The following is a 22,965-nucleotide window of genomic DNA, read 5'->3' on the forward strand; positions in this document are numbered from 1 at the left end:
CTTATTTTTTTCCTCAGGTGTTCGCTTCACCACTTCAGATTTCGTGGCTACTTCCACCCATTAGCACACCCAAAATAAATTTTAATGCCTCTGTGCAACATGGCAAGGCTGTTGTATAGCTTATATCATAAGAAATCATGGTGCTAAATTTTATTCAAGCTAGTGGTAAGTTCTTATCTCTAATCTCTGTTCCTTATGCTGAATTAACGGCGGCTTGGAGGTTCAGATCGTTGTGCTTGAGCATAGAACCACACCTATTTGGCTTGAAGGTGATTCTACTACAATAATTTAGTAGTTTACTGGTTTCCATTTCTATGATCGGCTGCACGATCTTCTAATCAAAGATTTATGGGGCTAAAAATTGACATTATATCTTTCACTATCACCCATACTTATCGCGCAGGTAACCAGGTGGCAGATTATTTGGCTGACTTAGCATGCTTAGGGATTTTATGTGGGATACTGTGTCAGTCGTTAATAATTGCTGATGTTACCAATTTTTTCAAGCTAATGGGTATGGGATACAGTTTCTTCGGCATTAGTAATTGCTCTACCACTGGGATTGCAATATGTTCGGCCTACACATGGATTCTGCTGAGTCTTGTCTGCTGGCAATCTTGCTTTCTGCTGCATATGGTTGCTGATGTGTCATACTTCCTGGAGTGCGTTTCTGCACCTACTTGTTGTGCTTTATAATTACAGTGCTTACAGGAATTGGTTGACAGTCGCATGGTCGGCATCTTATCATTCTCTACATCACTGAGGTTATTTCACACGTTATATGCTTCTGCACCGTATCTCCATTCAGCACTTTGCACTCATCTGCTTAGCCTTCCTAGTTCGCGCTCACAGCAACATACACATGTTACTAGCCTGAAATTTATTATATACAAAGCGATCTCTTTTGAAGTCCTCAATGAGTTCTTTTTATTTCGAGGATGCTAAGATTATGGATTCTCACATTGGCAAACAACAAGTTCATCAGTGGATTCAAGAAAATCTGGAAAGGAGTGCTTCAAGGAAAACAGAAAACGTAGAACACAAGAAAAAAAGAAATTTGAGATTCATGGAGTGGATGAAAAACAAAAGAAAAAAAAATACAACAACAAGGAAAACAAAAGAGGAAAAAATGATTACGCTAACTTGTCCTTTTCTTGTTTCTTGCGGGGAGTTCATCTTCATATGGTTTACTTCATCTGGTTCATTTGTCAATATTGTCTTATGTGCCATGGATCTGTTATGCTAATATGTGTTCTTGCTGCTTGCTGCTGGTTATATCAACTGTTAACGCTACATCAATGTCTGCTCTCTTTAACGGCATGTCCTTAGTTTCTCCATCTCTGACATAAGTTTATCAGTTTCCTCATGGAACCAAACAGCTCAGGCTAGCATTAACATGCTCTCTTGTGTCATTGGTTTCTTCCTCTCTGCTCCAGCTGGGGTGTATGATGAGTATTCCATACTCTCTTCTGGAGACGACTGCTACTCGGACCTCTGTTTATGCTGGCTCTTTGAACATTTCATATCTTGTTTTGCTGAACTATATGTGGGCTCTACGCTTACAGGGATACAACAATAGTCAAACATACAATCACTATATATGGTCTTCCTCAATTATTCAGTTCTACTTGCTTCTACTACTTATTTCTTTCCAGCCTTTGTCGACCAATTTTCTCTGTCATAGCATTGCCTGCTGCACATATTACTCACTTTATTGGTCTTCTGGAGGTTTCATCTTCAATAGTCCTGTTACATGCTTCTTTCACTCACAAGGATATTACTGCTATATGTTGTCTTCATCAACACATACATTTCAGCTGCAACTCAGGATAAATTTGCAATATACATTTCATCATACTTCATTTCTTCCGCGAGCTGCATCTTTGATCTCATCTATTGCTGTTACCTACTTCAGAAACTTACTTGGATATCTGTGCTGCACCTCAATTTCATCCACATTACTCATGCAAACTGATGTTACTGGCTGCTATTTCCTCAAGTACGTGTTTACTTTTGGCTGTCTTACTTTATCTTTTGCATCTTACCTTTGTACATGCTTGCTTACTACTGCCCTCTTCTGGCTATGTTAGCCAATTACCTGTTTTGTATCTCTCTGTTTTGTATGTCTCCTTTTGTTCTTCTGGGCTTATACTCATAGCAGGGATGCTTTTTTGTGAAACTTGCAACCTGGGTTGTTTTTTCGCTCCGTAACTTTCGGTACATCATAAATAAAGATTCTCTTTAATTTCTACCAAAAAAAGGCAACGATTTGCTAAAAAGATATACAAGAAGATTGTTGGATTCGAATTAATCCCGATTCCTCCGACACGGAAGCGGGGAAGCCAAGCAAAATCACGTAAGAGGAAGAACTCTTCCTGGCGGAGAACTGGGGGATAATGACGTCGGTGATTGGCGGACCGGCTATAGTGCAGAGCTGGCTCATTCCACATCCCACACTTGTAATGATTCTGGGTAAAATTTGCATTACAGATTATGGCACTGGACGTTCCAAGTGTGAGATTTTGGAAGTTTGTTGGTTTGATGAATGGACAAGTTTGTTGCCAAGTTTAGGGCCACAGCCCACGTACCGTCCACCCTCACAAAGTGAAGAGAAAAGGCAACTTTCTCAAAAAAGTGTAAAGAAAGAAGGAGATGACCATTTCCAACAAATTCCTTGTAATCAGTGTGAAGAAGAGAGGGCAAATTGGTGGGGCAGGCTTCATGATTCGTAATTTCAGGTCTGCTGTGGAAAGCCTCTTCAGGCTTGCCTGGGAGACGCCGTAATATCGTGGCGACGGATGCGACTGGTTGCATGTGTCCCACGCTTTGCAAAGCACTAAAGCAGCCACCACAATAAATAAATAAAGTCATTTCAGTGAAAAGATTAATCCTATAGAACTCACATGGCAAGCCAATGGTACAGTTTGTTTTTTCTAAAAAGGTGCCAAGGTTGGGCTATGTGGAATTTTTTCCAATATAAATACTTAAATTCATTTCATGCAGAGCAAGTGCGCAAGCTCGCGTGTCATGCATTCAGGAAGATGAAAACAAACTCAAGATACATTTTATTTTCTCCGCTCTGAAAATCCTATGACCGTTTGGCTACTATTTTTCAATTCATATACCGCAGTCTTCGAAACTTGATGGATATCATTTCTCTGGTTGGAAAAAAAAAGTCTAAGATTTATCTTCTGCTTGCAAGTCACCTTCATCTCATTCTCTCACTTTCATCATTTTTTTTTTTTTTTTTTTTGAATTTTGTACAATCAAACTTGTCTCCACATAATCTGACGATAGACATGTTGGGTTGAAAATGTTTAACTAGTATGGATAATGAATCTAGACTTCTATCCAGCAGTAGAGATAAAATTCGGATATGGGAGTTCGACCTACCAAGCAATTCGTTCACATGCTTGACTTCGCCTTGAGGCTTGCCTTCAACTTAGTTTCATTGAGAAACGAACTAAATTAGATATACAATAAGCCAAACCAGAACTAGGCTTTATTCGAACGAGCACAAAATACTAATACATAAACAATCTACATACAATCTATTTATTTTTAATTATTTATTATTTATATAATTGATTTTAAAATTTTTATAAATTAATATAAAATATATAGATGATCTTAAATTTAAAAATAAGTTGTTTGTGAATGGCCCGAGCTTGGCTCAAAATTAATTAAGCTAATTCAAGCTTGGCTCAATTATAAAACCAGCCAAGATAGATTTGGGCTTGGCACAACTCATTTATACACTTATTTGGACCAAGCTCCGTTGCAAGTGGTTGCACTAGGGTTTGGATCAATCTCTGCAAATAAATAGACATTCCATTACCTTCATTAGGAACAGCTTTAATATGAGATCCCTTCATGCGGACTGCACTTTATGACAGAACTTGTGGTGCCAGAATTACTCAGTATTCCATGAATACTTGTTTGGTTACTTTAAGATCATGAACTTTCTTACATAGGAAGTTTCCAGTAGCAGCTGGAAAAAAAAAAAAAAAAATACTCATATCGAAGATGTTTTGTTATTTCTTGGTGCCTCACTTTACACGGTTTAACAGTGCAAAACTTCATCTGCCTCAATGACCGCATCCTTTGGTAATCAAAAGTTCTAATTAGATTCTTTCATGCTATGCCTTTAAGGTTACATTTGGTGCATCACTAAATAATCTTAAAAAATAATCTAAATTATCTACAGAATAAATTATCATCATTAAATTATCAATAATATTAATTATTATATTTGATACACGCAGGTAATATTAAAGTAAACTTACTGAAAATCTTGATTGACATATTTGATATGACAATCAGATTTCTAATAATATAATATTAAAATTTTAAAATATTATTAAATTAAATTTATTAAAAATCTATATATTAAAAATGCATCATCTCTCCCCATTGTTCTTCTTTGCTCTTCTTTTTCTCTCTATCTTTTGTGGGATTTTTTGCAACTGCACCCAAGCCGCCCTCAACCCCACTGCCCCTGCCCCCTCCACCACCACCTTCCTCCCCTCACCTTCGCCCCCTCTGCCACCCTCCGCATCCTTATCCTCCGATCCCACCACCTCCGGCCTCCGATCCGACTCCGTGGATGACCTCGGCGAGGCCTTCCACGCCATCGAGATCCACTTTGCCTTCAGCGCCCGTCTCCTCACCCTCTGCCTCCTTGAGCGCTCCCTCGCCCCTAACCCCTCCCAATCCAATGTCTTTTGCCCCCTAGTGGTGATGGCCGACATGGTGGAGTCATTGCATGATCCAGCTTCAGTTCGATCAGCCACAAAGGTGCTTCTAGTGCTGCTGCTAATAGAAGCGAATCGACAGTGGAGACCAGGGCGACAGCGACGACGGTGAAGGCATTTGGGCCATCGAGGGCGACTGTGGAGCGAGTGCTGGCGATGCTAGAGCTACTGTGCATGGTGGCGAAGGGGGTGGCGGAGGTGCAAGGGCACGCATTGGCGGTGCCAGCTTTGGCCAGGGCGGTGGAGAGGATTGGGGGAGGGGGTGGGAGTGCACGATCGGGGTGCTGACGGCAATCTACAGTGGCAAGCGTGCGTCGAAGGCACCGGAGGAGGTAGTGTGGGTAGTGGCGGCAGCATGCTTCGTTCCATGCAAAGAAAGAAGAGTTTAATTTATTTCTTGATGAGGACAGTTTCGTCCAAATATTTTATTGTCAAATTATCAAAATTTGATCATCTGGATAACCACCCTTCACTTTGATAATCTGGATTATCTTCTGGGAGGTAATTTGGATTGCTTTGACAATCCAGATTGCCATCTAAAGAATGTACCAAATACAGCAATCCGATAGGATTCTTTTAAATTGCCAGCAATCTAGATAGATTGTTAGCTACCAAAAGCAACCTAAAAGAAAAAGTATTCACATGGAAATCAAAGAGACAGCATAACCTACAGCACAACAAGAGCAAACCACATAGTAACTTTCTTAGTCCACGTTCAATTATTTTGTTCCCCAACGAACCAGTTGCACGTACTAAATCGTTTCCACCAACTTCAGCCTACAATATTGGAAGGAGACGTCAAACTATTTTTCCAATTATCAGCGTTTCACATAAAGTCAGCAGCAATTGCCTATTGTCAAACAAGGAAAAATAATTTCCAAGCCCCTAAGTCAGATATTAATTAATTTTCAGTTCCTTGCTTAAAAGTCTATACTTCTGAAATATGATAAGCAAAAACTATTCAAAAGTCGCACATGAATAGGAGCGGCAAAAATCGATCCAATCCACTAAGCCGACCCGCATTCGATCCGCTTTAAACAGATTTGGATTTACATTAAATAGATTCGAGCCGTAAACAGATTGACCTGTTTAACCTGTTTAATAATCAAATCGGATTTAGATTTCAGACAGCTGATCTGTTTAACCCATTTAATAAATGAATTGGATCGGATTGTAATATAAACCCATTTAACCCGTGATAGTTGGAGACCTTTAACTCTTTAAGGGTTTTAGGGGTTCGGACGGTGAGTCTTTGCCGATTCCGCTGCGGAAGCCACTTCGATCCTCCTTCTCTCGATGCTTTAGGATTTTCCATCTTGCTCTCGACACCCCTCTCGGCTGAGGATCCCAACTGTTCCCCCACCGTCTTTCCCACCGCTACCGCCAGCAGCAAATGGCTGTCCACTACTAGCTCCTCATCGTTCGTGACCGTGTTGGCCAGTATCATCTCCGCACTTTTGGCCTCCTTCACCACCTCTCCCTTCTCCAGGTATAGAGCTTTAGGGGCATTTTTCTCTCTATTTTACTTTCAGATGAGATCATCTTGTTCCAATTTTCGTTCGGATTTGCATTTTTTTTCGCAAATATGATGTTTTTTAAAAGTCTCATGTTTTTGCAATTTTTGATGGGCTTTTTTTGAAGTTTTGTTCAATAAATACGTGGATATGGATGATACTGCTGATTTTCTGATAAAAGCTACTCTTAGACTGCTACTACCTGTTTACTCTAAACATATGATTGGTGATAAAATTTGATTTAGAATTAATGTTGTATCCTATTTGAATCTTCTGTATATGCTACTGTTCTATCTTTTTTTTTATTAAACATATTTTCTCCTCATATTTTATATTATTTAAAGTGATCATTTATTAAACAATAGCAGCATTTGTTCTTTTTTAAGAATAATATATTTTCAATTTGAAATGATATATTTTATCTTGAATGTTTTTTCTGACTGTTTGTGATATTTATCTTATTTAAAAATAAATTAGACAGATTAGATCGGATCGATTAAATAAATTGTTCATCTACTAAATAGATTAAATGATAAACAGGATAAACGAATTAGATCGAATCGATTAAACAAATTAACTATTTAATAAATAGATTAAACGGATCGGATCGGATAATCTGTTTATTCAATAGGCCAAGTTCAGATTTAAAAATTTAACATATTGGATCGAATTTAGTTTTGATATGTTCTGATTTGACCCATATCTAATTCGATTCGTTTATAATCCGATCTGGTCCGACCCGATTGCCATCCCTACACATGAATGCTCAACTCCTATTTGATTCCAACTACAACATTGATTCTCTCCACTGGTTGACACAATAAACATCCCCCAAGCCGCAACAAGATTTTGAAGTAGCAACAAGTTAAACACTTGGCAAGACACTGTTTGAAATGGGTAATGAAAAACAACTATTTAGAACAAAGGCGTAAATAAATGCTGATGCTGCTGTATGAAAAAGACACTATTTAGAACAAAGAAAAGAAAATTAGGGACATTTTAAAAAAAAAAAAAAAGGACGAAACCTGTTATGTCTTCTCTTTAGACAGAATTACACTTGCCTAAAAGAAAATTAGCAGCATTAAAGAAAAAAGGGACAAAATCTCTTATGCCTTCTCTTGAGACTGAGTTATACACTTGCTTGCATGTAACTTGATGCATATGATAAACAAAATAAACAACAATATAAATACCAGCTTATCCATTCGTGGCAACAGCATACAACCCTACGACAAAATAAATATCATATGCATTACCACATGCAGAATCTATTTAGTCTTTAAGTCTTTTGTAAATGCCAATTGGCAAGCCAAGGCAATATGGTCACTCCCCCATTTCTGCAGAGCAGAGTTAACAAACACTGGTCAGCTGTAGCAGCAGGAAGTAAAATAATAATCTTCAGGGGAAAACAAGAAAAAGAAAGCACGGCCGAGAAATTTATAAGTCTATAAGCAGTTTCTGGCTATGTCTTGGAGAACTGAACTGCATGTGATAGCAGAGGCAACATGCAAGAATTTAACTTAGGATAATCAACCATCTGTACCTTGGTGGGGAAGCCAGGAGTCTGTTGTAAAACATGCTGTGGGATTGTATCAAGCACTTTGACGGTCTGGAGATCTTCAGAGCACCTGGATATTCATCAAGAGCAATCTATATCACTAATTCAGTATACTTGCATTGTGACATATACTAGAAGAAATTTACAGGGTAGAATAGTTGTCAAAGAGTTACTGTCATCAATTTCTGAAAGCACCACAGCAACTATAACAAGATGAGTTAGGGTTAAGTGACTAAAGCTGCTTTTATCATTGCTACATGAAAACTATTATATGGTTTTATCAATAATCAGAAGAACTAGATGAATTATATGCCGCGGTACAAACTTCTGTGTCATAATAAATATGACATAAATAAATGATTACCATAGGGCCTTGATAATGGATACATGTACCAAAACAGCCCCACTCCCTGCACAAACCTATACTATTAAATCTTATGTGGCTTGGTCAGGATAAGTTGTCAGCAACTAAGAGTTTCACACAATGAGAAATGTGAAAGCACGAAAATTGAACCCTAGCAAAATTTCCTGAATCCCCAAGACCAAGTGGATTATTGTTGAAAACTTGGTCAAATGATTATAATATCTTTAATTCTCATGTTGGATAGATATTTATTAACCAGTGCCTGGTGCAATTCAAATTGTGATGGCATGAAAAGATAAAGCAAAATTGAGGAAAGACACGAAATTGCAAAGCTTATATATGCTAGAATTCGCACTTACTCAACTCAAATAATTTAACAGCTTCCCGGTGGAAAGAGCTAAGATCTAAACAATGAAAGATGTCCTTTAACCAACTGAAATCAATCTAAGACCAAAAAAAAATGATTTGTTTGATAGATAGATAAATAAATAAATAGAAGCTACCTATGGCAAAATGACCCCCTATATGTTTGAACAGGTCTGAGAGAAATTAATCAATCAGATTCATCCAAACCATCCATTCATGTTCAGCAAGTCTGAGTTGTAATTGTGAATAGTCTGAGCATGTGCTAAAGAGAAACCAGTACAAGTTGACACACATAATATCAATGTAGACAGATGCAAAGCCACACCTCTGCTCTCATTCAGGTAGCTGTGAGATGATAAAATATTGTAAAAATAGCACAATACAAAGCAAAGTTGAAATCCCTAATTGAGCCTCAATAAAAGAATGATTTTTATAGACAATCTCCACTGCTAAGAATCTCAAGGGTGGTAACAGAGTATTCACACATATTTTGTTTTCAGTGTGCGAGTCCTTTGTAATCATATATATTTTCTATTTGTTGCCTAATACATATCCTCCTAATAAGAATTAGATTAATGCCAAACTTTCTCCTCAATCTACAGCTGCATACATTTCCTAGTGGTAATAGATGGTATTCATGGACCTTGAACATCTCTCTTTCCATGTGCAAGTGCTCCGTGATCACACATATTTTGTTTTATGCCCTTAGAAACCCTCCTAATAAGAATTACATCAACACCAACACTTGCACCTCAATCTACAGCTGCATGTCTCCTCAAGAATTTTAATTGAAAGCAACTATTGTCCCCATGCTTGGACGGATTTCAGAAGTACCATATCTTCAGTTTGAATGTAATACAGATACTCGCTTGCACAAGCAATCTATTAAAAAAACAAACAGGGAATGCCAAAAAGATGTCAGAGGCTGCTGATTTTGACTGAATTTATTTTTAAGGTTTGACCATAATGTGCATGAAACATGTACAAGAAAGCTTTTCAGCTCCAACCATTCAAGTATGACCTATATCAATTTCCATCATGAGAAAATTGTCACATTTTAAATAGAAGCATATGACTAGCATATAAATCACTGCTTTATTTCTAGCCATTAACATCATTTACATCGATATAAACAGATATATACCATGGAAAATTAACATAGTGATAGCCTACTAATGCTTACAAACTTTGTTTCTGATTATCTGCAGCCAGAGTCAATTTGAATTATAAAAAAAAATGGATAGTTTGAAAAAACTACAGGGGAATAGACAAGGTGACGGTGGAGAGTGTTGACACATGTAATACATTATAAGAAAAGTATGACAGCAACTGATGACACGTTACTAACCATATATAGTCAACTGTGCCCATAAATTGCCTGTTGTAACTGGTAACTTGGGGTTCTCCACTTGAGTCCTTTGTCCCTGCATAATCCTGTTAACATGAAGATAACAACAATCACCAAATTTTGTCTTGACCCTTCCTAAATTTCTAGCCAACAATGTTACATGAAATCTTTTTATATAATTTCTCAAGATTATAGTGGAAATTATTCTGTATTTTTCCCTACCATGTTCTTTTTATCACATTTGAGCATGGCCACATGCATAAGTCTAAGAGGACTACTATTTCTTTTATGAATCTAAGAAGGACTACTATTAACCATCTTTTTTCCCTTGTTTTAGCCATGTGTAATTTTTCCAAAAATATAGCACACTGGATATGAGACTCTGCTTCTGGTACAGAGTAACGTACAGAAACAATCAAAATCACAAGAATACATAGGAATTGTCCGAAATCATAAACAATTAAGTCAGCAAGCCAATATTAATGCATTTTTATGCACACATTATGCAAATATAAGAGAGCTATAAGCAGTTAAAGTAATAATCATTCCATGTGAAACAGAAATAATATTGTGGCAATCATCTACCTCTACATCCACATATGCACTCCTTAATTTCAAATTATGTTCAACAGTTGTGCATTCTGCATTTCCTGATGCAATCTCAATTTCCATTGGAGTCCATAAATATGGATTATACGTATGCTTCTCTAGATTAGCAGCAGCAGGAACTGTCTCAAGTGAATCTTCCTTAATCTCAATAGCTGATGGATCCATCTGCCAGTGGCGTATGCCAGAAGATGGTTGATTTTCATTGGAACCTGCTGGTGTTTTAACTTCCCCAAATCTACAGAAATTCTCTGTTCCAATAAGCTCTTTGAAGAAATTAGGGTCAGAAGTTTCTTCTGAACTACATATATCACCAAACAAAATATTATTCCCACCAACACCAGTATTGTCTTCCACCTGACCCTTAGAAGGTCCAACAGTAGAACTCATTGTGGATTGAGTGACTTCAGAATCTGCTGGTTCAGATTTATTACAAATATGGGTATTGTATGAAAAGGCATCATTTGGATTGAATGCAGGAATTTCACCTGATGAATTAAGGTCATGATTCTCAGAGATACTTTTATCTTCTGTCCCCTTTTCCCCTACTTTATCGAGTGATAAATTAAGCAATGTCAGATCCACTTCTGGATCACCATAAGTGGATAAATCTAACTGGTTGCTCTTGCATGTAGATTGACAGGATATAACAGGGCCAGCCTTTTCCTTTTCAGCAGTCAATGAATTATGCATGCTTTCCAAAGTAGAGACTTCAGTATCAGCATCATTATAAAGAACTGCCTCAGCAAGCACTGGCTTCTCTCTGACTGTATCTGATGAACAACTCTTAGTGCTAGTTGTTGAAGTCCAACTAACATCTGTATTTTCTTTCTGAGTTTCATTGCCAATGAAGTCTTTATACAATGTAGAGACAACTAAAAGTTCGGTACTTTTATTTTCCATTTGAGACGATGAATCAATGAGTCCCTGAGAGATCTCCGTGTTCTCAGTAGAAGAACCCAGCTGAGGATTATCAATCATTTCATTGGATACAACCAGATCGGACCGAGAGAGTTGTTTGTCTAACATGCTTGGAGTAAAGTCATGACTCCCACAATTTCCTATACTAACAGTGTTAACCTTTAGCTGGGTACACCTTCTAACACTTTGTGAGGGATCATCAGGTCTACATTCAACAGAGCCAGACTGAACAGACTGACCATTTGAGATTTCTGTTCCACCTATTTCACTAGTGGCAACATCACGTGATGTGTTATTCCTACCCATATGATGACTGTGAGGACAAGGCGCCACAGAAAAATCTAGCAAGCCTGTCTGTCCCTGAGGGGAAGATTTTTTATCTGTCAAATTTGGATTTTCAATATCATTTTGATGTTTGCATTTGCTGCAACTGTCTGTACTTTGCTCAATGTTATTGGCTGTGACATTAGAATTATCATTAAGAGGCTGATACCTACAATAGAAATATAAATATTTTTAGCATCTCCATTATGTAAATTAGAATCAGAGCACTTTTGTCTGGTAAGATATTACCTGGACAGGTTAGGACCAACATAGGATCTTGGTGCATAAGTACTAGCAGCATATTGTCCTGAAACCTGATCCCGAGCAAGTCCAGACAAGCTTATCTGTAAAGTTGAAACAACGTTGAACCTAAAAATATTTTGAATCACAACAAGAACCCTACAAGTTACTTTAACACATTAGCAGAAATTTTGACTTACCTTAAACTCAGATATAAACTTGTACAGTGGGCTCTGAAAAATACAAAAAATGAAGGCATCAAATTAGAAGTTAGGAGAGTGAGGAGGGCAGCATGAAACTGGATAAGGGGAGTAATAGATAACAATGAGGCAGATTGGCGATAATTATAACAAGAGATGCTAGCAATCAGAACACACACACACACACACACACACACACACACAAAAAAAAAGGGCCCACCTTAGGTGTACAATTGAAATCTCCACAAATAATTACTGGAGCATCATTCCAGATCTTAGAAACCACATATGCTCGGTCAAGAAGCTTCCTTACCTGTTCACAAGTTGAAATTAGCAATACTGGTTAGAAGATTGTATTAAAGGGCATTCTAATGAGCTAAAGGTATTAGGAGAAAGGGATATAAAGTGAGTAAAATGAAGTCATTTATCCACCAATACCAAAGTCTTAAGCAATTGCAATCAAATGGGTTTTTTTATTGCTTAACTCTCTACAAAAGTATGATGTGCAACACATAGAAAACTTCCTTAATCAAAGAAACTAAGCTATCCATCCAACTAGGAAGCTAGAAGGTAACCATTTTTCAGAACAAGTCAGGCAGTCCATTTTCAAGAACGAGGGTTGCTGAAATTCACTTTGTGGGCTTATAGACACAAAATTCAAGTTGTCTATCAAGACTCATCTATTTACCTCATATATGGACTATGGTGCACAAACATGTTTTGCAAATTGCAAGATGATTTTTAAAGAAATTGGCAGGATCCAACATCTAGCCATGCACCAGATATTGTTCCCTGAGTCCAAATAACATAAAATTCAATATAGAAGCATCCCTTATGAACATATATTATAAGAAAATTGGCAGTATGAGTAACTAAGCCAGAAGCTGCGATTTGGTTTTTATGTCATAACCAAGTTATCAGTTTAATGTAAATTTGGCAGTTTGACTGTCTGACATAACAAAGTTCCTGACTACCAACTATGTTGAACAAGTTGTGACTTTCTTACACAAAGCCAAACTAAAGAAGGTTGATCTTTGCCAAAACGGCCAAAATTGAATAGGTAACAGATTATTATTTGAACGCTTGAAAAATGTTGCTTGGATATACTTAAAAACTTGAATTTGTAGATAGCTGCATTTTAAGAAGAATAAAACTTAAAAGGCTAGAAGTTAAGACAAATATCTAAAAGTATATAATGTAAAAAAAGTATTCATACCTGACCAAGCTTAATTTCTCCTCTTTTTGGATTGTAAAGGACATGAATGTTACATATAACAACCTGATTAGCTGGTCTTGATTGATCAGAGCTGCACAGATATGTCCAATTAAGCAAACATATAATGATCACATGAACACTTGAACTAGTACCTGGCAAAGTTGATACATGGGTACCTCATCTGGGAAAAAGGAAAAAAAAGAGTTTTGGTTCTCGGAATGAAAGGATGTAACTACACAAACATGACAATCAGGCCTCATCCCCACTTTGGGTTGGCACCAGGCACAAGACAATATATACCAGATGCAATTTGAAGACTAAGAATAGTAATATGCAAAAAATTAGAGAGGAATATTAATAAGTATTTCAATGTCACACAAAACAACTCCGAATAGTTGGCAGTGTGGTTGCATGGTGCATAATCTAAGAACATGTGCAAGCACACAAGCATCATCAGACACAGAAATCACTAATTTTAAACACAAAGAACAATACAAGCAACACCACTGATGGGGAAGTTTCTAAATCCTCATATCGAAATGATTTAGTATCTGAGCACAAGGAATTCGCACTTGTGGAGATAGAGTTGATAAAATGTTGTATCAAAACAAGGTTAGCAGCAGAAGTTTCTAGAATGCTGGTGACTACCTTTCAGGTAAAGATGCGATCTCTTTTTCGACAGGGCTTTGAATCCTCGACTGGCCAAAAACAAAGGAATGCTGATACACTTAAATGGCAAGAAACAATGTCTAACAAATCAAGCATACATACATCAAACACAAGATCATACTCAATTCAAGTCAATGGATCAGACATACCTCCAGAACACAAATCTGGGCAACATTGTCTCGGAGTCCAAGTTTATTGAACTCAATGTGCTCTTCATGCCGCAGCTGGAATCTGATGCAATGGGCAATAAATTAGACAACAAAAAGGTAGTGTAGTTATGAAGTAGCATGCACCAAACTGACTGGACCAAAATGTACCAAAACAGAAACATTACATAGTGAAGTTACAAAACATCAACCATAAATATAACAAAAATACAGAAACTATACATGTCAATTATCTACTTCACGCAACAATCTTTCTTTTGCACAGGGTAAATATGCTTATCTCGATAAGCAGACTAGGCAATCTTAAGAAAGGATGTGAGTGAGAATACACTAGTATAACTGTTGCAGTTTTTAGAGTCATGTAGATGTATTTTCATCTGGGATAAGACATGAACAGTCCAAAGCATAAAGTTTTAGGATATCATCAGAAATGCTGCTGCTCTTCCTGGGTTTTTATACCATTCCAATTTTCAATAGCCTTACAACCCATTCTAGTTCTCAGCACATAAATTAGTTGGAGCAGAATCTTTCTTCCAATGTTTAGCAATGAAAGGAAAATTAAAGAGAAGAGAGAAGGATAACTTAAGCCAAACACTTCAACCAGAGGTCAAATTTCTTTCCAATGTTTAGCAATGAAAGGAAAATTAAAGAGAAGAGAGAAGGATAACTTAAGCCAAACACTTCAACCAGAGGTCAAATTTCTTTTTTCTTCTTAGACTGAGGCAACTCACCAATGTCCTAGCTAATTTTTTGAGGAAAAACTCATAGCATTTTGTGGAATTCTTTTTTTCAAAAAAAAGCTTATTAGAAAAAAAAACAGAAGAATTTCTGTGTTAATATTGGTATCTTTAAAAAAAAAAGGGATCAAGGCATTAGCCATTTTCAATCCACTCCCTCTTAATATCTGAAATTAATGAACCCAAATCCAAATAGAAAACATAACAAAATATTTTTTTTATCTTCAAGACTAAGCAACAAAAAGTTATGCATCAATGGCATCGGTGATACATCTTGAAACTTACTCATCTGCAACAGTTTACCTATTTGTTCGCCAAAAGATTGCACATCCATCAACAGCATTTCCAGTGCGCATCTGCATAATCAATTAATAATATCATTAGAAAAAGCAGCAGCAGCAATAAATAAGTTCTTTATGTTTATCATGGCAGAAAAGGAAGCAGCATAAGCACTTAAATGGAAGTCAAGAAGTTGACAACGACACATTAATTACCCCATAAAGTAAAGAAATGAATAAAATGCAAAACAGTGTAGCATGCACGAATATGGCCACACCACTTGGTACCCAATTGTAGTGTAGCCAAGATAATCAAATTATTACGAATCACCTAATATCTTCAAGTATTTCTGAGTTTCCAAATTCAAGCATGGCTCTGATTAAAGTCTATCAAAAGTCCAGGCATCTTACATTGTGTTCGGTTAAAACTTAGAACCGAGGCAATGTTATTGCTCGTAAATATCCAAAGCTTTATCAAACAAAATCTATGACATGTTGGAGCCAACATAATGTCAAATAAATCCAATTTGGCCCAAGAGATAGAGCTTTTTTGTTTTTTTTTTGGGTGGGGGGGAAGGGGGGGTGGGGTTTGGGGGCGAGGAGTTGGAGGGAGACCTGCTCATGCTATAATTACCTAGATCCCAATAATTAGAAATACACCATCTAGGATTCAAACCCAGATCCTTTGGTTGCCAGGCAGAGGGTGTGACCACTGAGGCAAACCCAGTCTATAAGAGAGCTCTTAATCAGCTATGTAGCATTGCTGGCCTGCGGAGATGTGAGTTAGCGTAAGCCAAGATAGTTCAAAAATCAGTACACAGCTCCCATATTAGCTAAGGCATCTGTCAATTCATGAAAACATTATTCCAAAAGCATAATAATATCCATTGTTACCCATGCAAATTGACCGAGATAGGTCTATGTCTACTGCAATCCATATCCAAGATGTCTAATGACCATGACATAGCCATTCAAAGATATCCAGCTACACCCACCAAACACCCCCCCCCCCAACACACACACAAAAAAAGAAAAAAAAACAGAGAAAACCTATGTTACCCTTTGTTGTAATTTTCTAAATCTTTTAGAATTCTAATAGGACACCAACTTGACATTTTGATACACAATTTTGTATGCACCCATCACTTTGTATAGGCCCAAACCAGCATAGTGCAAGAAACTTCTGTTTACATCTCAAGGAAAATAAGAATCTACCAATCATGTATCCCATGTTGTCTTTTAGAAGTATTAAAAGAAGAGTTTCGCAGCGCCTATCTTCAAACCACTGATCACAGGCAAATGAGGAAAAGCTATGACTTCCTACTCACAATCATCTCTACTTTTGTCCATATCCAACAATAGCATAGCATCTTCCAACACTTCCAAATTATGCTTCAATAAGATTTATCATAGAATTGACAGATTCCCCCATCATTCAATACATTATGGTAATGCTCGTCACAAAGTCAGGTGACTAAAACCACCCAGACTTGAGACCAGTCTCTTACTGGCTTGACATGAGGACCACCATGGCTGTGACCAATCATGTCCCCATCTCCAACATCCAAGGATCCAATCCCACATGTTCACAAAATACTATAAATAATGTCTCCAATGTCCTGGGATATGTGTGATACTAACAATCTCTATCTATAAACACTCCAAGAATTCTCATATAACCAGATTTATTCTGTATTATAACCTTTTTGGTGTCAACTAGAGCAGATAAGCATAACAAAATTAGTCAACTGGAGAATATAAGAATAACAAAATTAAGACAATAATGATGCATCTAATTCAAAATAACAACCCTACTGGTCTGATATGGCACACATGCCAGACATTTTGTCTGGCTGGTCTCTTTGAAGCAAACAAAACCACCACGGTAAAATGGAGCTCAAGGAAATCAATAAAAAGGAAAAGAATCACATACTTAGGACCAGTCAATCAAATTTTTAGATGCATAATTAATATCAATAAATAATTCAATCACTGCTATTTGCATTACTATATTACCAAGTCTATCTTTATCCTTAGAAAGTTATCTATTGAACCTACTCACATCAAGGTATGGTTCGCCATACTGGATGCTTCGCCCAATATTGGGAGTAAAGCCATATTGTAATAGACATGAACAGAAACTCGGTATAGAGGATGTACTAAGTGTTCATACTGTGAACCAACCTGTACCAACAAGGTACCGGCAAGAGTACTCAAACTGGTAATGTGAACTATGCATCAAACACAGTTTAACTTCTTACATGCACATGAACATATGCATGCATACATGTCATAGGTAACGGTTCCATAGAAACAACAAAACTGATACAAGCTTTGGAATAATTTGCTAAAAACATGAGACATTTGAAATTAAGGCTAAATCACAATAAGCAAAAGAGAAGTCAATGGAGACAACCTTCCAAATGCCGTTATATCCTCGGACTGCCAGTTCTGCTTCTAGATCATGAAATCTGTCTACTTCCTAAAAGTGATCAAAAGGGTTAAAAAACCATGAGCATAAATATTCAAAGCATAACATCCATAAATGATATTTGAATAGAAGGCAGACAAAGAAAATATAGCCGTAATTATCAAGCCTTATCCCAATTACCTGGGTACATGGAATATATGAAGAAATAAATTTGGTTATAGTAACAATTACCTGAAGACACATTACATCAGGAGCCCACAATCCGAACTCTAATAATAACCTTTTCTTTCGCCATTCCCAATCCAAAATGTAATGTGGAATGTGAAAGTAAAGTTTGGATCGATGATCTCTAGCAAGGTAGTCCGCGAGTATATTGTATGAGAGCACAATAAACCGCTCTGGTGATGGTATAAGAGATAATTAACTAATATAACAATATTAAGCCCACAAATATTATTAACTTAAGAAATATGCAGCAATTGCATGGAATAGAGTACATTAAAATTTCATTAACACAGGATCTATTAAAGCAGCATGGAGTATGGATGATGTAAAAGTTGCATCTAATTTTGAACTTAGATATTCATAGATATTGACATTTGAAAAATTTAACAATTCAAGGTTTACTCTGCAGCATTATAACAAGTTGATAACAAAAGTGAGTGAATAGTTCCCAAGCAAGAAGATATGGAACCAGTAAGATAATATGGAACATAATATGACATCTACCACGAAACTGTTTATGCAACCAAGAAGCCCTAAATATAAATATTCCATTAGGTAAATATATGTAAGACCGCATGGCAAATTTAGTTTTCCTCAGCAACACTTGGACTTAAATATAAATGCATTGATTCCCTCCAGGGCACCATGAATTTTGATTGAACCTACATAACCAGCACTAATTATATAGATTCTGAATTATCCAAAATGACCCCCTCTCACCACCCAAAAAAAAAAAACCAAAAAAACAAAAAGATCAGAGTTTAAGCATCAAGCATGCTGTTTCAAGAACGGAATTTGGGCACCTGCTTTATAAGAAAAGGTTGAATCAAAATCTTTACCAAATTTCAAGAACTATCGCAAGCAACTGATCTATTGAACTTAGACCCTGTTGCAGGAATGTTCAACATCAGGTGCGCATCATGATCAGAACCACTAGTGAGCACCTCTTTATCTTCTTTTCACACGCCCTATATTTATTTTAAACATCAAGTTTTTAGCTTATCTTCATTTCCTAGAGCAATAAGTTCGACTTGATGAAAATGTTCAAGTAATTGTACAGTTCTGAATTCAAATCTATTAAATATATAACAAGATCGTTCCATATACATTAACCATCAAACATTATCTCAACTATCATGGGTCATCTTTATTTATTATTGTTCACCTACTATTCCTAGAAGGAGCTACATCCGTTATCCATGCAAACTCTTCCAAATTCTCTCATGAGACCTGCTCATGGCGTCATAGAACAGATCCTCTATTTCCTATTTGTTGGGTTCCAAGGGAACTTTTGGAAAAGTTTGTCAGAGAAGAGAAGTCGAGATTCCAGATGCAGGAAAAAGTAGGTTCGCTTACAACACAAAACATATCTAAAGGCAGGTAACAACTCAGGACAGGTAAGAAAATATGCAAAACCCTAAAGCCTAGGTAGGTGAATCGAGTGAAAACTTACCGCACTGAGGGGGCGGCTGTGAAAGAGCAAAATTCCAATTCCTGTAATAATCCGCAAGCCTAGGCAGTAGAGGTTGGTGGAAGGCCGGCTGCGGCGGGCCGAACGCCGGGGCAGGAGTTCTAAAAGCCGGCGGCGGAGGCATTCCATGGGACGGTAGCGGCGAAGGGGCGTGGTATGGCGGGGAAGGGCCGTAGGTCGGCGGCCCTGGTCGTGGGCGGTATGGTGATCGCGGAGGGCCCCGGGGGACCCAAGCGCCGCCACTCTGCCACTGCCGGAACCCATAGTTCGCGTCCCTTACGGTCCTCAAGTGCGAGTCTCCACTCACGAGCCCGCCGCCATCTTCTTGGCCGTCCTGCGGCGGCCGGTCGCAGAAGCCACGGTGCCATGGATTCCGGCCTCGAGCCTGCCGAGAAGCACCAAATCGAACGCTTTTTGATAAGAATTAGGCTTAGGGTTTCGATTAGTAGGGTTCGCAGTGTTAGGCTAGAGAACCTACACTAACGCGGGAGGAAGACATGGTGGCGTTTGAGGTCGCGGCAGCAGCGATGCATTGAAGGGAAGGAGAAGCAAATCGCATGGCTTCTATCTCTCTGTCTCCAGACGGCCCAAGGAGGGGAGATGCATCGCGATCGGTTATCGAGCCAGACCGCCGCCGCGAGGAGTGGCGCTGAGGCTCTGAAAAGAGTTTGGCGGCGGCTTTGAGTTCTTCTGGACTAACCGGGACCTGTTGGAAGACGGATGTGCTTGGGCTCGCGTTCAAACCAGCGAGGGTCGTACTCCACGCTTCCGGTCTTTAGCCCCAGCCAAGCACGGCATATTCTGCTTTCCTCGACGCACCACGCCCGGTTCGAGATAAGCCAGCTTATGGCATTTACATGTAATAATTGATATATATTTATGATTTTGAGGAAGTTGCAATGTTGCATGTTAATTAAAATTATTGTTATTATTATTATTATGAAATTTTTCTCGAATATCTTCCTTCCATAAATTCCTACACCGGCATAACCGCTATTATTCATGTATCAAATGATATCTAAATCTATTTCCAATCTAGATTAAGAATATTTGTATTATTTAAGGCATTTATATTTTGTGGAAGAGATCATAAAACATGAAGACCATATCGAGGATTTGAGTCCATGGTGATCTTGGATGGGTTGAAAAAAAAAAGAAGAATATAATGAGAAAGCAAGATAGAACAAAGCCCCCTTCCCCTCAAAACAGATTTATCTTCCGAATATATATCTTTTAAAAAACATTGAATCTGTTTACTATGAAAGACCTGAACCTCAATGTATACGTTCTATCCTGGTTTAAATCACATTAATGATATAGGTTCAATTAATACTAAACATTCATTGGCTGTTATCTCTACAAAATATAAGCCTTTGTTGTCTCGATTAATACAAATCAATGAATTAGTTCTACCTTTTATAAATTAGTCGATGCAAAATGTTATTTTTAGAGGACTCTATGCATAGTCTCCATAAATTTTGTTCATGCTTGATGATGGCATGGTATCCTCCATTATTTTCACATTATAATTCAAGAGTTTTATCAAAAATTACTATCAAACTCCATAATTTTTCAATACATTGAGAACACGTTGGTGACTTAGCCAAGTGGCTAGTACCAATCCAACTTTGGAACAATCTTCGATGGCCATAGATTAGCACCACTGGTTGAAGCCAACCATGTTCCCACCCATATCCCTGGAGCCATGTCTCCAAATGACATTATAAAAAATATACACATTTTCTAGTATGAGATGTGCAGGTGACATATTCATATATAATGATTTCATATTATGTCTTTTATGGAGGAAATTAAAATAAATACAAGTAGCCATCAAATTAAGATAATAATGATACACGTGTTACAAATAATTGATTCTGTTGGTCAAATATTGCATCATCGCTTTATGATGCTTGATATTTTGCATTATCCATGCGAGAGATTTTAAACTTTGGTAGGTTTTTTTTTTTTTTTTTGTGTTGCGGCCAGCTCCGTGTCGCCTATCATCGGTGATGAGCATCTGCAAAAACAACGTCCTCCAGACCGGAGTTGTATCCGACGGAGACCCTTCGATGCTTAAGTTAGAGAGAGAATTGGTGAACAGTAGATTTGAAAGTTGAAAATAGTAGAGCTCTGGCTCAAAAGTGTCTTACCCTCTGGTTCACTTACCCCTCCTTTTTATAGATAATTTTGATGTAACCGTCGAGCACGTGGTCTCACTTTTTATGACACTGAATTATCGGACCATAAATGTGGGGTTAGTGGGTCGTTAATTCTCCTGAATAGCCGTGACACATAGTCAATAACCGTTCACAACAGTTATAGTATATGAAGCAGATTAACTGATCATATGTCGGTAGAGTCGACCATATATCGGTAAAATCTATAAGCGACCGTCAGCTAGTAGTTCAGTTATGCCAACGGTTCAAGTCGTCCGCTGTTGATCGATAGTAGTCGAACATTCATCAATCAGCCGACCATAAGTCAGTGCGATTTACTCAATCGGTCGATAAAGAGTCGGAACTGCATATTCAGCCGATGCACAGTCGGAGTCATGGTGACCAAAATCGGAGGTTGATTGGTTTACCCCAACAGTTGCCTCCCACTCTCAAGTCCAAGGTGAACTAATATGTATATTGCCACATGGTTTGTCACGTTGAACGAAGGAAGTTATTTCTTGTCATATCGAACCCCGATTTTGCAGTCACTTTTTTGAGGTACAGACGATTGGCTGCTTTATCATTTTGGCAGGTACAAAATCGTCTTTAAATTGTCATATTGACAGGATGATTCAGTATCAGATGTCAATATCAGACGTTGTTTCAGGAAGACGATTCGGTACTGGACAATATGATTCTGACAAGCAGATTTTTGCCACGTTTCCAAATGTTATTGAGTCGGAGCTGTTCATACGGATAAGAGTGACGTGGCTCAATCTCATCCGATCAATGGTCGGTTTAGATGTTGTCACGTATCGTCATCTGGTAAGTTTTCGATTCAACCGCTTTCATCTCGATCGTTGGGGGATTCTATATATAGGGTCACTCTCAATCAAACTTTTACTTTTCATTTCATCCTTTCTGGTGCTGAGACTCTACCGGAAGATCACCCCAACGTCTGAGAACTTTGTTATTCTCATCTTTTTTAGATCAAGTTTGTCTTTTCTTGAGTTCTTTCTTTTCTAATCTTCATTTCTTATGGCTAGGACTTCTCCTTCTCGAGATGGTCGATCAGAGAATCCGACAGACGAGTCCTAGTCAGGTCCGGAGGTGGAGGCTTCTTCACTTTCGGAGCCGAATGTCGAGCGGCTTTAGGAGCAGTATTGTATCCTGGAGTAATATCAGCTTTTTGCCCCTAGAGTCGACGATCGGTTGAATACCCTCCTTCGGACCAGGTGGCCTTTTATGTCGAAGATCTTCAGACGGATCTTTAATTTCTAATTCTGGAGTTTGTCCAAAATATTTTAGATTATTATGGTCTTTGTCCTGCTCAACTGGCACCGAACTCGATCCGACTGATAATCAGTTTTGTCTTGTTGTGTCGGTTGTTGCCGACCCAACCTCATACTTCCCTTTT

At 37.9% G+C, this 22,965-nt stretch overlaps 1 protein-coding gene and 1 pseudogene across 1 annotated transcript; one reads left to right on the plus strand and one right to left on the minus strand.

Moving 5' to 3' along the window:
* The first annotated feature begins 4,395 nt into the window (after positions 1-4,395).
* LOC105047299 (uncharacterized) lies at positions 4,396-5,143 on the plus strand (annotated as a pseudogene).
* A 2,206-nt stretch (positions 5,144-7,349) lies between these two features.
* LOC105042406 (carbon catabolite repressor protein 4 homolog 6) lies at positions 7,350-20,153 on the minus strand. Its single transcript, XM_010919636.4, has 15 exons — positions 19,868-20,153; positions 19,372-19,774; positions 17,925-18,091; positions 17,679-17,744; positions 15,288-15,340; positions 14,230-14,311; positions 14,060-14,109; positions 13,412-13,502; positions 12,416-12,508; positions 12,196-12,228; positions 12,005-12,099; positions 10,490-11,924; positions 9,905-9,990; positions 7,812-7,896; positions 7,350-7,605 (listed from the first exon to the last, which is right to left on the minus strand). Exons 1-15 carry the CDS (start codon positions 19,946-19,948, stop codon positions 7,537-7,539), a joined length of 2,889 nt encoding a protein of 962 aa, XP_010917938.1. The 5' UTR covers positions 19,949-20,153; the 3' UTR covers positions 7,350-7,536.
* Positions 20,154-22,965: the final 2,812 nt, after the last annotated feature.

The sequence above is a fragment of the Elaeis guineensis genome, chromosome 2 (genome assembly GCF_000442705.2).
Source record: "Elaeis guineensis isolate ETL-2024a chromosome 2, EG11, whole genome shotgun sequence".
Taxonomy (NCBI): domain Eukaryota; kingdom Viridiplantae; phylum Streptophyta; class Magnoliopsida; order Arecales; family Arecaceae; genus Elaeis; species Elaeis guineensis.

Excerpts from the sequence above, each read along its gene's own strand:
- LOC105042406 (XM_010919636.4), bottom strand. The coding sequence starts at position 19,948 with ATGCGATTTGCTTCTCCTTCCCTTCAATGCATCGCTGCTGCCGCGACC. Across the intron at positions 12,100-12,195 it reads AGTTTATATCTGAGTTTAAG|ATAAGCTTGTCTGGACTTGC; the intron begins GTAAGTCAAAAT and ends TCAACTTTACAG. Across the intron at positions 9,991-10,489 it reads GTGCATATGTGGATGTAGAG|GATTATGCAGGGACAAAGGA; the intron begins GTAGATGATTGC and ends TCATGTTAACAG.